General features: G+C 39.1%; 1 protein-coding gene across 2 annotated transcripts in view; it reads right to left on the bottom strand.

Annotated features, from left to right (window-relative positions):
* Positions 1 to 787: 787 nt before the first annotated feature.
* The window catches only part of LTN1 (listerin E3 ubiquitin protein ligase 1), a 68937-nt gene continuing 54192 nt past the window's right edge, over positions 788 to 15532 (bottom strand). For both annotated transcript variants that reach the window (XM_062206323.1, XM_062206331.1), the window contains exons 26-30: positions 12858 to 13029; positions 10351 to 10571; positions 7355 to 7549; positions 3597 to 3764; positions 788 to 3117 (exon numbers count right to left, since the gene is read on the bottom strand). In XM_062206323.1, coding sequence (XP_062062307.1) covers positions 3055 to 3117; positions 3597 to 3764; positions 7355 to 7549; positions 10351 to 10571; positions 12858 to 13029 — 819 coding nt within the window. In that variant the 3' untranslated portion in view covers positions 788 to 3054. The remainder of the gene's footprint in view (positions 3118 to 3596; positions 3765 to 7354; positions 7550 to 10350; positions 10572 to 12857; positions 13030 to 15532) is intronic.

Raw genomic sequence — 15532 nt, 5'->3', positions numbered from 1 at the left:
TTGAGATTTCAAAATATATTAGAATCTTTTAAACCTTAGGGAAGAAACAAATTTTCAAAACCTAACACAAAAAGGCTCAACCATAAAAAAAGCAAGTGATAAATCTGATTAAATTGACCTGAAAAATTCTGTAAGATAAAAAATATACTCCTTCTGCCTTTCTCTCTTTGTCTGTTAATTCTGACTTTCAAATAAATAAATCTGATATGATATTAAACAGCAGTTAAATAAAATAGCAAATTACAGAAAATTACATTATGGTAGGAAATCATAAATATACTTTCTTCTAAAATAAACTTTTTTTTAAGATTTATTTTGTTTATCTGAAAGAGTTACAGAGAGAAGTAGAGAAACAGAGAGAGGTCTTTCATCTGCTGGTGTACTCCCCAAATGGCCACAATGGCCGGAGCTGAGCTAATCAGAAGCCAGGAGCCAGGAGCTTCTTCCAGATCTTGCAGGGTCCCAAGCACTTGGACCATCCTCTGCTGCCTTCCCATGTACATTCCAGGAAGATGGATTGGAAGTGGAGTAGCTGGGACTCGAACCAGCACCCATTATGGGATGCCAACGCTGCAGGCCAGGGTTTTAACCCACTGCGCCACAGCGCCAGTGCCTGAATATACATTTTTAAAAGTATTCTATACTATTTTTGGATACAAATATGGCAAAGTATAAAATCTTGAATGGTATGGAGACACACCAACTTCAGAACAGTAGGGAAGTCTCAGGGTCAGGAAGAGGGAGGGAAGGTGGAAGTAGATGGGCAAGGAGGAGAACTGTGCCAGGGAGGAGTACAAAAGAGTAACATTTTATTTCTTTAAAAATCAGAAGCAAATATGGCAAAATAGTATGTGAAGAGTTACAAGGGCATTTATATTAATTTTTTCTGTATATCTGAAATATTTTGTAATTAAAAAGAATTTTAATGGGCACATATGGTGTAACAATTAACTAATAACATTAATTACTCACACTACAAAAATGTACCAAATCATAACATATTATTTAGGCCACAGAAACGTATGTACATACATTAGAGCATGTGATAAATAAGAATCAAAAATAAATTTTAAAATTCACAATTGACTTTGGGGTTTTAAATAAATAATTTTGCTAATGAGTTTGAGTTTCATGAAATTTTAAAATGACCTTACACTAAAGCTTTAGGGGTTGTTATTTAGTCATCAATACTATGTAAACAATTAATGTGATAGTCTGAATTCCAGTCTTGGAAAGCTTTTTCTTTAGCATGTAAATCATAACAAGCTTTACAATTATACTTACAAGTCATAAAGAAATGTATTTAGTCTAAGTATGAAGAGTAGATCTTTAATTATCCTTCAGTATAGTGATTCACCAAGAACATGATGCCCTAATGGAAAAAATGCTCCACTATTCCCTTTCCTTTTCTACTTTAGGTTTGGGTTAGGAGTCCAGAAATACCAGTAGTGGACATGTATAAACAATGTCTTATTACAAAACAATTTTTAAAGGATACGTAACTTTGACGTGGAAATAACACAATCCTTTGGGATTACAGTCAGAGAATTATTTAAAGAGAGGGGTTAAGAAGAGGTAGTAGAATTTTGCTTATCTATATTTCACTTACTAAGTCTGAGCCTCAAGACTAGAAGATAATAAATACTACGCAGAAAAATTAAAGAGACAAGCAGAACTAGGTAGGACACTGTATCTGCACATACAATTCAAGAGACCTGTAACTCCCACATAATAATACTTCACTCTCAACTATAATCCTCTGAACACATTCATACTATGTCAATAATAGTCATTCTACCCAGTTGATGGTAAGCAGTAATTTTATTTAACACGAGTTGCTTTTTGCCAATTAAACATTTGCAACACAGATGATTAGATGATCTGTTAAGTAACCTAACTAATTTCCCATGAAATGGAAGACTGCAATAAAATTATTTCAAGTTCCAAACTTTCATACTCTTATGTTTGGGGAACAATTTTAATGGTAATCATGCTGTGGCAAAAGTTGGGCTTTCACCTATTTGTACACTTCAGTCCATTATAGTGAATATTACTTAGTACTAAAATCCTTAATTTTTCATTTCTAAAGGCTGAAAAAAACTCTTATTTAGTGTAACTCTGGCTGGTAAGAACAGCAAGATTTGCTTTCAAAATTGAAAGTCTCCTACATTTTTAAATGTTGTTTTTCTATCAATATCTATGTTTTAATAATATTTATTCTTCCCTCTCAATAGAGGCATAGTTACCACTCTGCTTCATAAATGAAATAATCAAATTACTACTTCTACCACATTCTTACCCTCTGGATACTCACACAAGCTGAGTAATACATTCACTTTCAAGTTTACAATTCAGATTTCACTAATGCATGGATATAATTCTTCCACAAGCAAAAATAGGTGTAATGAATTGGAATTTTCTGAATCTCATGACCCTTGATAAATGGAGGCACCTTTTAAGTTCAGTTTACTCTTTTACATAGGATATCACAGCATGCTTCAAATAGCTTAAGATAAGCCATATTAACAGCTTAGTGTAATTTTTATCATTAAAATAATCTAAAAAATTAGAATATTACCAATTTGGTTGTAACTACTGATTTGTTTGTCAAAACTAATAAATAAGTCTTAAAATATCGGTAGATGTAATTAAGCTCTCTCAATTCATTTTGCCTCACTTGGACTATTCTAGAACATAGAACAACAAACTGAATGGATTTATAAGTATAATACAGCTGTATTTTCACATATTCCAATTCTGTAATTTAGGGTTTTTTTCATTAAATATACAAAGAGATTAAACCCGTAATATAAATATTTTCTCTCAAATATGTAATATTCTTTTGTAAAAGAAAAGTTTTCCAAACATTTACAAAGCAATCTAAAGATAAGTAAACTTGATTTTAGGATCATTACATTAACCAAAATAATTTTTCAGAAAGGTCCTATTTAAAAATAATGCTCACTGGCCTCCTCACATCAATGCTTCCAGATGGATCTAAACCAAATGCCTTCACTTGTTCAAGTCAGGGATCACTTCAAATGGAAAAGCATCTCAGAAAAAGGTCTCACGGCAGAGAGGACAAGTAGATTTGTTGCTAGATGTAAACCATTTGTACTGAAAAAGAAAAGATTTTAACTGTTAGAAGTTCTTTTCACAGCTGTTATCTCACATATACACATCAAAAGCAACCTTCAAGTGATAAACTGAAAAAGACAGAATAGTAAAATTTTTGCTCTTTCATCTTCAAAATCAACAGACCTAAATGTTTTCAATGGCTATGCTATGATTCTTTACACCTCAGCTCATGCACACAACCGATAAGATAAAGTAATATCTCCCTCAAAGCAAATGCAGTATGATGAGCTTCAGTTCCACTTAGAAACATCCATTTATTAAAGTGTTCTGAGGCCACCAGTCTCAGCAAATTACTAACTACTTTTAATAGATTTTGAAAAATCACTTTTTAATATGTCTCCTGTTTTAACTAACATAGTTAATTTAACATAGAATTTAACATAGTTTTCTTTTTCAAAGTTAGGTATCATATATAAAATGCACAAAATATAAGCTAGTTAGTTTCTCTATAGTCTTACCAAGCAGGCTGAATGAAATTTTTTCTTGCATGTTCTACAGGCTTTTTTGGGAAGGGAATAGTTGAAGCCATGAATGACTGAGAAACAGATCATGCAATCTTCCACACCCTCAAAACGCTTGTCTACATTGTTTTTCCATAATGCTAATCCTTCCATAATACTTCCATTCTGTGAACAAAAAGAAAACAAGAGTCACACTATACACTGAAGACCACCAATGATTCTTTTATTCACTTTCTCAAATTTTAGAGTTACATTTTAAAGAAGAAAATCTACCTGACTACATTTACATATTTGAAGTTTTATGAGTGCTGGTTTAAAAATAACCTTCCAAGTTTCAGGAAACTGATGAAATTTTTCTTCATTAAGCAAGTCTACAGGTACCACAATTCTAACAGCGGATGCTCACTTTGTGTCTCTGTGTCACATTTTGGTAATTCTTACAATAGTTCAAACTTTTTCATTTATATACCTGTTACAGTAACTGTGACCAGTAATCTTCTTTTTTTCAAGACTTATTTATTTGAAAGGCAAAGTGAGAGAGAAGTAGAGGAGGGGGAGAGACCAAGAAAGATTTTCCATTCACTGGTTTACTCCCCAAATAGCTGCAATGGTTAGGGTTGGGCCAGGCTGAAGCCAGGAGCATAGAACTCCATCAGAATCTCACATAGATGGCAGGGACCCAAGTCCTTAGGCCATCATCTGTAGCCTTCCCAGGTGCTTTAGTACAGACCTGGATCAGAAAGCAGAGCATTCAAGGCTAAAACTAGTGTTCCAAAATGGAAAGATGGCACAGGAAGCAGATTTACCCACTGCACCACAACACTAGCCCCCTGACCAGTGATCTTCCATGTTACTATTGCTAATTGTTTTAAGGCATCATGAATGATGCACACATCAGACTATGAAGTTAATCAATAAATGCTGTGTATGTTCTAGTGGCTCTACCAATCAGATGTTACCTATCCCTTTCCCTTTCCTCAGACTTCCCTATTCTCTGAGACACAAAAATATTGAACTCAGGCCAACTGTTAATCATACAGTGGCCTCTAAGAATTCAAGTGACAGCAAGAGTTACACATCTCTCACTTGAAATCAAAAGCTAGAAATTATTAAACTTAGTGAGAAAGACATGTTAAAAGCTGGTAACAGGCTGGAAGCTTGCCCAGCTGTGTCAGTTAGCCATGTTTTGAATGCAAAGGAAAACTTGAAGGAAATTAATATTGCTGCTCTGGCAAATAAACTCTTGAATGAAAAGAAAGCAAAACAGCTGATACTGAGAAAGTTTTAATGACCTGGATAGAAAATTAAAGCGGCCGCAACATTCTCTTAAACCAAAACCTAATTCAGAGCAAGACCTTAACTCCCTTCAATTCTATGAAGGCTGAGAGAGGTAAGGAAGCTACAGCAGAAAATTCTGAAACTAGGTGAGGTTGATTCATAATGTTGAAGGAAATAAGTGTGTCTATTAAAGTACAAGGTGAAGCAGTGCATATTGATAGAGGATTCATCAGTTACCCAGAAGACCTAATTAAGAGAACTGCTGAAGGTAGCTGTGTTAAATAACACATTTAAAAATATATATATTTATTTTATGTATTTGAATGACAGAGTTACAGAGAGAGGTAGAGACAGAAAGGTCTTCCATCCGCTGGTTCATTTCCCAGATAGCCACAACAGCTGGAGTTGCACCCATCCAAAGCCAGGAGCCAGGAGCTTCTTCCAAGTCTCCCACATGGGTGCAGGGCCCCAAAGACTTGGGCCATTTTCTACTGCTTTCCCAGGCCACAGCAGAGAGCTGGATGGGAAGTAGAGCAGCTGGGACTAGAACCGGCACCCATATGGGATGCCAGCGCTTCAGGCCAGGGCTTTTTAACCCGCTGTGCCACAGCGCTGGCCCCATAAATAACACATTTTCAACACAGTGATGGAAGAAGATGCAGTCCAGCTCTTTTACATGAAATCCATGCCTGGCGTCAGTGTTCAAAGAACAGGTAGAATTCCCTGTAAGGTGCTAACATATCTGGTGACTTAAAGCCAATGCTTACTTGCCATTTTGAAAATCTTAAGAACCTTAAGAATTATACTACATCTACTGTGCCCGGACTCTATATAAATGGAACAACAAAGCCTGGATGATAACACATCAGCTTGCAACATGTATTCTGAATATTTTGCTTCAGCTCAGAAAACACAATTCAAAATACTGCCGCCTGTTGACAATGCACCTGACTACCCAAGAGTCAGATGGAGATGAACATTAATGTTATGTTCACAGCTGCAAACACAACATCCATTCAGTAGTTCATGCATGGATCATTAATTTTAACTTTCAAGTTTATGAATTAAAAAATACATTTCATAAAGCTACAGCTGCCATACATAGTGATTCCTCTAATACATATCTACGCAAAGTAAACTGAAAACTTCTGGAAAGGACTCTGAATCCTAGATGCCATTAAGAACATATGTGCTTCCTAAGAGCAATATCAATATTATTCAGAGTTTCAAAGAAGTTGACTCGAACCCTCATGGATGACTTTGGGGGGTTCAAGACTTCAGCGAAGGAAGTAACTGCAGATGAGGTGACAATATGAAGAGAACTAGAGTTAGAAGTAGAACCTAAAGAAGTGACTGAATTGCTGCAATCTCACATTAAAACTTTAACGGAGGAAAAGCTGCTTCTTATGGATGAGGAGAGAAATGTGGTTTCTTGAGATGGAAACTACTCCTGATGAAGATGTGCTGTGAGTACTGCCGCTGAAAGGACAACAGAAGACCTAGAGTATTACCTACACTTAGCTGACAAAGCAGCAGCAGGGTTTCAGGAGCGACTCTAACGTTGAAAGAAGTTCTAGGGGCCGACACTGTGCCGCAGCAGGTTAACACCCTGGCCTGAAGCGCCAGCATCTCATATGGGTGCCGGTTCTAGTCCCGGCTGCTCCTCTTCAGATCCAGCACTCTGCTATGGCCTGGAAAAGCAGTAGAAGATGGCCCAAGTCCCTGGGCCCCTGCACCCATGTGGGAGACCCACAAGAAGCTCCTGGCTCCTGGCTCCTGGCTTCGGATTGGTGCAGCTCCTGCTGTTGCAGCCAACTGGGGAGTGAACTAGTGAACGAAGATCTCTCTGTCTCTACCTCTCTGTCTCTCTCTGTCTCTCTCTCTCTCTCTGCCTCTCCTTTCTGTGTTACTCTGACTTGCAAATAAATAAATATTTTTCAAAAAATTGAAAGAAGTTCTACTTTGAGTAAAACACTATCAAACAGCACTGCACACTACAGGAAGTCTGCTGTGAAAGGAGGAGTTAACTGATGCAGCAAACTTCACTGTTGTGTTATTTTAACAAACTGCCTACCACCCCCACTTTCAGCAACAGCCCCATCAGCTATTAGCCATCAACATGAAGGCAAGATCCTCCACAAGCAAAAATATTATAACTCAGAGAAGGCTCAGATTATTATTATTACCATTTTGTTTTAGCAATAAAATATTTTGTAATTATGGTATGCATATTTTTTAAGATAGAATGTTATTAGACATTTAAAAGACTACAGTATAAACATAACTTCTATGTACATTGGGAAACCAAAAAACTCAAATGAGTTTCTTTACTGCTGATACTCAAATTACCATACTGGTCTAGAACCAAAGCCTAAATATCTCCAAGGGAAGCCTATATTTTCTTCTTAAGAGATACATTTTGTGTTTAACCATTCTTTCCCTAGTTTGTAAAGCCAAACCTGTAAGTGAAACCTTACCTGATGAGTGAGGTAAGTACTTAATTGCAACATCCAGTTCCGCCACTGCTGAACAGCCACACCTACTCTTTTCCCACTTTCCACTGTTATTGAACCCAAAGGATAATTTGAAGGCAACTGTATTATAAGTTCAATGACAATGTCCTCAATGGTATAAGTAGCCATCACTTCTCGTGTAGCAGCTCGAGCTTTAACCTGCAATACAAGAAAGGACATTTTTTTTTAACCAAATTGTTTTCTTTCAAACATTCTGAAGGACCAGTGTTGTGGCACAAAAGGTAAAAGACGTCACTTGCAACACCAGCAACCTATATGGGCACCAGTTAGAGACCCGGCTGCTCTACTTCTGATACAGCCTGCTGCTCTTGTGCCTGGGAGTGGCAGAGGATGGCCCAAGTGCTTGGGCCTTTGCACCCAAATAGGAGATCCAGAAGAAGCTCCTGATTCCTGGTTGTGGCCTGGCCCAGCTCCAGCTGATGCAGTCATTTGGGGAGTGAACCGGCAGATGGAAGATCTCTCTTTCTCTGTCTCTTCCTCTGTGTAATTCTGACTTTCAAATAAATAAATAGGGGCCGGTGCCATGGCTCACTTGGTTAATCCTCTGCCTGCAGTGCCGGCATCCCATATGGGCACCAGGTTCTAGTCCCGGCTGCCCCTCTTCCAGTCCAGCTCTCTGCTGTGGCCCAGGAGGGCAGTGGATGATGGCCCAAGTGCTTGGGCCCCTGCGCATGGGAGACCAAGAAGAAGCACCTGGCTCCTGGCTTTGGATTGGCGCAGCGCCGGCCATAGCAGCCATTTGCGGAGTGAACCAACAGAAGGAAGACCTTTCTCTCAGTCTCTCTCTCTCACTGTCTATAATTCTACCTGTCAAAAAAAAAAAAAAAAACCTTTAAAAAATAAATAAATCTTTCAGAAAAACTAATGCTGACAGGTTGACCATTAGCAGTTTTCAGTCAAGGACAAAGCAGAAAAACATTCACTTATCTGACATGAGATAATTAACATATAGGTTAAAATCCCTGTCATGTTTTATGTGATTTTATGACACTGACATTTTAAAAGAAATAGACTGTTCATCTAAAATAGTATGTTTGGGAGCTGGCACCGTGGCGTAGCGGGTATAGTTGCCGCCTGCAGTGCTGGCATCCCATATGGGTGCCAGTTCAAGCCCAGGCTGCTCCACTTCCAATTCAGATCTCTGCTATGGCCTGGGAAAGCAGTAGAAGATGGCCCAAGTCCTTGGGCCCCTGCACCCGCATGGGAGGCATGGAAGAAGCTCCTGGCTCCTGGATTCGGATCGGCTCAGCTCAGGCCATTGAGGCCAATTGGGAAGTGAACCACTGGATGGAAGACTCTCTCTTTCTCCCTCTGCATAACTCTAACTTTCAATAAACAAATAAATGTTCAAAAAAAAAGTGTTTTATTATGGTAGGTTTGCCACATAATAGTTAAATCACTTTTGAACAAATGACAGCATGCGTTTTTAATTATCCATTCTCTTTCACATACAGGGCATCAAATATCAATTCTACGTCTGCCAGATCTTTCTTGACCACATTACTTTCCTGAGCTTCAGGGCCAACCATCATAAGTCACAGCATTTATACTTGGTTTTTTAAATTTTCATGCTAACATTGCAACCCCAACATAAAGCATGTATTATTGTCCTTTACACACTTAATCTTGTGACCTTCCTACTTCCCGTGAGAAAAACCACAGCATCATCTTAGATTTCTCCTTCTTCCTTAACCCAGATATTAGTTGCAAATCTGACTAAATCACCATTACAAAATCTCTCACATTTCTTGTTTTTTACATTCCCACCAGTATTGCCTCACTCAGATCCTATTCCTTTGCTCATAATGTCCACCCTGAGTCTTTCTGAATTATTCATTTGAATCCACGCTGTATCCCAACATGCTATGTACTGCCCATGCTATGTACTGCAATCACAGCAATTTCATAGACTCCTGCCTAAATAGAAAATCTTCAGTGGCTGAATGGGACCAAATATTTTTAGACTGTTAACTGAGGTCTTGCCCAACATACCTCTAATTTGTGTCTTCCCTCAGACAATTCACCTTTGGGAATCCTACTCTATATGAATAATTGGTTAATCATCATTTCTTGGGTAATCACAGAAATTAGAGTATATCATCTTAGGGCAGGTGTGTGGCAGAGCAGGTTAAGCTGCTGCTTGGGATGCCTACCTCCCATATTGGAGTGCCAGTTCAATTTCCAGCTGCTCCATTTCCAAACTAGCTCCTTGCTAATATACCTGGGAAGAAGCAGATGATGGCTAAAGCATTTGAGTTTCAGCCACTCACGTGAAAGACCCAGACTGTGTTTTGGGAGTCTGGCATCATCCTGGCTGTTGTGGGTTTCTGGGAGGTAAATCAGTGGGTGAAAGATATCTCTCTGTCACTTTGCCATTCAAATAAAAATAAATTACAGTGTCATTTCAATGCTTCTTGCTGCTGCAATACTATTTTCTTTAAATTAAATGTCTTTTTTTCATTTTCTCCTAACCCCCAAGTAACCTTCCTTCATAAAGTCTCATTAGATACCCCCAGCCAGATGAGCCTTTCCTGCTCAGATCACAGAACTCTCTTTCTCTTAATATTGTCACTCTTAAGTTTCCAATGCAGGAAACACTACCAGTGCTGCCCTTTTTCCTCTACCTGAAGATATACTGTAACAGTGCAGGAATCTGTGAACCCAGGTGACTGGTACATACAGCCTGGTATCTGCAAGTATTCCAATATTTATTTTGAATGAACTAATGAATAAAAAAAAAAAAAAACTATTTGGTGGGTAAATGAAATTATACCACTGTTCCAGCCCATATGGTATGAGACTTAATACACAAGAATCAGAAAATAACATAGATAATTCCTGTAAATTCTTAATCAAGGACTACATTTTTATGATGACGTTCATAATGACAGACATAACCAATATTCAACTTTTCTAGAGAAACTCAAGAAAACACTCACCGTCATACCATTAAATAGTTGTGTACTTGTTTGCACAGAAGATATTTCTTGAAAAGAAAGAACATTGCTGACATACTTGCTTGTAAATCTATCAACAATATTGAAAACGCGCTTCTCACTGCTATTCCACCACAGCCTAACCATGGCTGGCAAGTCTTTTAATGTCATATGATAGACTGAACAAGCCAAGTGTGGAATATGGTATGGAAGAGTTGCTGTTTCTGAGGAAAAAAAATTCTTCAGTTTAGAAACATTATTTTTACATATTTTATATACTTTACATATTTTTACACTAATACTAGTACTTTCCTTAGAAATTCATTTTTAATACCTCAACAACAGTGCTACAGCTAACAGGACAAAGACACTAAAGAAACCAGAACTCAAGTATCAGTAACCCCCACACATTCCAAAGGAAACATAAGAGAATTTGGCAGAGCAGTTGAGTTGCTGCTTGTCTGTATCTCATAGGGAAGTGCCTAGTTCAAGTCTCAACTACTCTACTTCTGATCCATTTTCCTGCTAATAAGTATACTGGGAAACAGCAGGTGATGGCTCAAGTACTTAGGTCCCTATTCCCTATGCGGGTGACCTGTATCAAATTCTGGGCTCCTGGCTTCAGCTTGGTTTAGCTTTGGCTGTTGTGGGCATTTAAGGAATGAACCTACAGATCAAAGACATATCTCTCTGTGTATTTAAAACATAAAAGAAAGTAAAAAAAATTTTTTGAAAAAGGATTGTAAGAATGCCAAAAGAATAAAAAGAGGGAAAATGCCAGCTGAGACTGAAAAACCTTCCTAGAAATAACGTGCTATATTTCACATGAAAGACCGCTTATAATATACAAGGGTACTTCAAAAGTCTGTGGAGGGGCTGGCACTGTGACGTAGCAGGTAAGGCAACCCATATGGGCATCATTTCAAGTCCTGGCGGCTCCACTTCTGATCCAGCTCTCTGCTATGGCCTGGGAAAGCAGTAGAAGCTGGCCCAAGTCCTTGGGCCCCTGCACTCACATGGGAGACCAGAAGAAGCTCCTGGCTCCTGGCTTCAGATCAGTGCAGCTCGAGCTGTTGCAGCCAATTGGGGAGTGAACCAGCGGATGAAAGACCTCTCTCTCTCTCTCTCTCTCTCTGCCTCTCCTAGTCTCTCTGTGTAATTCTGACTTTCAAATAAATAAATAATTTTTTTAAAATCCTTGATTAAAAAAAAAGTCTGTGGAAAAAATTTAAAGTTTATTTTGGTGCATAGGGCGGGCATTGTAGTATAGCAGGTGAAGCCACTGCCAAGGCACCTGCATCCTATATTGGTCTCTACTTCCCAGATGGCTCAAGTACTCAAATTCCTGCCATTCAAGAGGGAGATTCAGACCATGTTCCTGGCTTCTGGCTTCAGCCCAGCCCAGTCCTGGCAGCTGTGGCAATCTGGAGAGTCAACCAGTGGATAGAGATCTTGATCTCTCTCTCTCTCATTCTCTCACTCATTCTGCCTTTCAGATAAATAAATACATCCTTCAAAAAAAAAAGGTTACTTTGGTGCAAAAAATTTTTCAAATCCACACATAGGGTTTTTGTAACAAACATTTTTCATGAACTTTTTGAAGACCACTAGCAAATTATAAAAAGGAATCTGGCCTCCTTTACTTTCCTCAAAGCTCATGAGATGCTGTTCCAAAGTCTTTTTTTTTTTTTTTTTTTTTTTAATTTTTGACAGGCAGAGTGGATAGTGAGAGAGAGAGAGACAGAGAGAAAGGTCTTCCTTTTGCCGTTGGTTCACCCTCCAATGGCCGCTGCGGCCGGCACATCTCGCTGATCCGAAGCCAGGAGCCACTTGCTTCTCCTGGTCTCCCATGCGGGTGCAGGGCCCAAGCACTTGGGCCATCCTCCACTGCCTTCCCGGACCATAGCAGAGAGCTGGCCTGGAAGATGGGCAACCGGGATAGAATCCGGCGCCCCAACCGAGACTAGAACCCGGTGTGCCGGCAGGCGCCGCAAGGCGGAGGATTAGCCTGTTAAGCCACGGCGCCGGCCCCCGTTCCAAAGTCTTAAAATACTGACCTCAACACTCCCAAGATGTAGTCCTTCTTCAGATCCACAGTACATTAAAAAATCGCTATTCTTGGTATCTGTTTACAATACTGTAGTATAACTAGATGCATATGTGGCTATCCTCTCAGCTAAAACCTAAACTTACTTTTTATGTATCTTTGTTTCCCTAATGGAAGATTATTTATTTACATGCCTCCAAAATGTTATCATATAACATTTGTTTATAGAATATGATAACATTCTGCAATACTAACCTCTGAAAATTCATTAAATTCTTTACAACTTTATCTGTAAGTTTTAATTATTTGTCATATTTATAGAGATACAGAAAAGTCTTACATTTCAACAACCTTACAGCTGAGAAACATTTGGGATTATTCTGCATACCCCCAGGGAAAAGTTTAATATAATTTCATCTGAACCTAATCTCGGAGAAAGAACACAAACACAGAGCTTACTGACCTCTAATGCTCAACTGGAGTTCCTCAGTAAAGAATGTCTTAGGGTCCTTATTTGAGACCTCAATGGCTGTCTCTCCATAGCTTGGATTTTCTGGCATCAGTCTGAACAGGTGATAAAGCAATTTATTCAAACTCTTCGTTTTGCGAAGGTACATTGAGTACAGTGCCCGAAGCTGGTGGAAAGTAAATAATTTGCTGGTAAACCAAATTAAATCAAGACAATCAGTAGAAAAGAACAAATATAAGTCTAACAACAAGAACACAATTAAAAATACATTAATTAAAAAAATTTATAATTACATGGAAGAGATCTACAATTATATGTCATTCATATTTTCCAAATGTGCCATGCCACATGGCACTGCTTCTTTCCCTTACAAACCAGCAGACATTCTGACCAACCTCTCATTATTAGACATACGTTGCTACTATCTTTCTCAAATCATCTCCAAATTCATACATTCACCTTGGCTTGGACTCTATTTAGAGTCCAGAAAATCTACTCAACGCTCTCCAAAGACGACTCGCTTACTCTCTTCCCAAGTCTTCCATACATTCCTTCCACATCAACTGATGACTCTTGCTTAAAATGAATCTCATTTTCATGGCTGATCTCATCCTGTACCAAACCCTACAGCATCCTTGTAGGGCAGGGTGCAAACTAGCAATCCAAAATGTCTTGGGGTCTCCTCACAGTCATTTCATCAGTCGGGAAATTTTTCATAAACATATGGGTTTCTAGCTTCCTTTTTTAGGAACAGGAAAAACTGGCACTACTGAGAGCACCGAAGGCATATGTGTGAGAATCGTACTTCACAACTCCTGCTTGTGCCTCAATAATGGAGTTCTCATTTTTCACAATCACTGTATAGTTCTCTTTGGCATTTTTAACCTGCTTTAACACATTTTCTTGCACTATATCATACATCTCCTCCTAATACAAAGACACCATTAGCTGAATATTATAAAACCTCAAATACAAGGATCAAACCATAGTAGGACTTAGTTCATTTTTAAAATATATTCATCAAAGGACTTTCACATTAAATAAATCAAACAAGCCTTTACTGAGTAATCAAATGTAACATCACCAATAAAAGAACACACTGACAGTACGTGCCCGCTTAAGTTAACGCACTGCAGACACATAAGAACCTTTGTAGTAAGTACTCTTTTTTTGTTTTTTTAAAAATTTATGTATTTATTTGAAAGTCAGAGTTACACAAAGAGAGAGTAGGAGAGGCAGAGAGAGAAAGAGGTCTTCCATCTGCTAGTTCACTCATCAATTAGCTGCAATGGCCAGAGCTGTGTTGATCTGAAGCCAGGAGCCAGGAGTTTCCTCTGGGTCTTCCCATATGGGCACAGAGGCCGAGGAACTTGGGCCATCTTCCACTGCTTTCCCAGGCCATAGCAGAGAATTGGACTGGAAGTGGAGCAGCCAGGACTTTAACCAGCACCTATATGGGATGCTGGCACTGCATTTGGTGGCTTCACCCGCTATGCCACAGCGCTGGCCCCAGTAAGTACTCTTGAGCTGAAAATTAACCAGAATCTAATCATGAGGAAACATCAGACAAATCAAGATTTTGTGACACTCTATATAACAGCTGGCTCAAACAATGACAAGAAAGAAAAGAAGGGGCCAGTGCTGTGGTGCTGTAGGTTAAGCCATCATCTACAGTGCCAGCATCCCATATGGGAGCTGGTTAGAGTCCCAGCTGCTCCACTTCCAATCCAGCTCCCTGCTAATGTACCTGGGAAAGCATCAGAAGATGGCCCAAGTGCCTGGGCCCCTGCTACTCATGTGGGAGACTTGGAAGAAACTCCTGGCTTCACTCTGGCCCAGCCCCTGGCTGCTGCAGCCATTTGGGGAAAGAACAGTGGGTGGAAGATCCTGATCTCTCTCTCTCTCTCCTCTCTCTCTCTCTCCTTCTCTCTATAGTTTTGCCTTAAAAATAAATAAATCTTGAAAGGAAGAAAGAAAGAAAGAAAAAGAGAGGGGGAGGGAGGGAGGGAGGGAGAAAGAAAGATGAGGTACAGGAATTACAGATTAAAGCAACTAAAGAAATATAGAAAACAAATATAAACCCTGAGTCAATCCTCGATAGAGAAGTAAATAAAACTATAAAGGTTATGACTATGATAACCAGGGAAATCCAAATCTTAATTAGATAATATTATTGCATCAAAACTAAATTCCTATGTTATGCTTATGTAGGACTATGTCCTAGTTTTTGGCAGACATATTCTTAATTTTGATAAAGCATCGTGATGTACGTAACTTACTTTCAAATACATCTGCAGAAAAAAATAGAAAGCACGAGTAATTATAGTAGCTTTAAAAATTTATGATGTAGGACACATGTATATGACTTTTCATTGAATCTTAACTTCTCGAGGCCAGTGCTGTGGCGCAGGGGGTTCAAGCCTCATCCTGCAACGCCAGCATCCCATATGGGCGCCGGTTCGATTCCTGGCTGCTCCTCTTCTGATCCAGCTCTCTGCTATGGCCTGGGAAAGCAGTAGAAGATGGCCCAAGTCCTTGGGCCCCTGCATGCACGTGACAGACCTGGAAGAAGCTACTGGCTTCGGATCAGCTCAGCTCTGGCCATTGCAGTAATTTGGGGAGTGAACCAGCGGAACGGAAGACCTCTCTCTCTCTCTAGCCCTACCTTT

The sequence above is a fragment of the Lepus europaeus genome, chromosome 2 (genome assembly GCF_033115175.1).
Source record: "Lepus europaeus isolate LE1 chromosome 2, mLepTim1.pri, whole genome shotgun sequence".
Taxonomy (NCBI): domain Eukaryota; kingdom Metazoa; phylum Chordata; class Mammalia; order Lagomorpha; family Leporidae; genus Lepus; species Lepus europaeus.
This window is presented reverse-complemented; position numbering and strand designations above follow the sequence as displayed.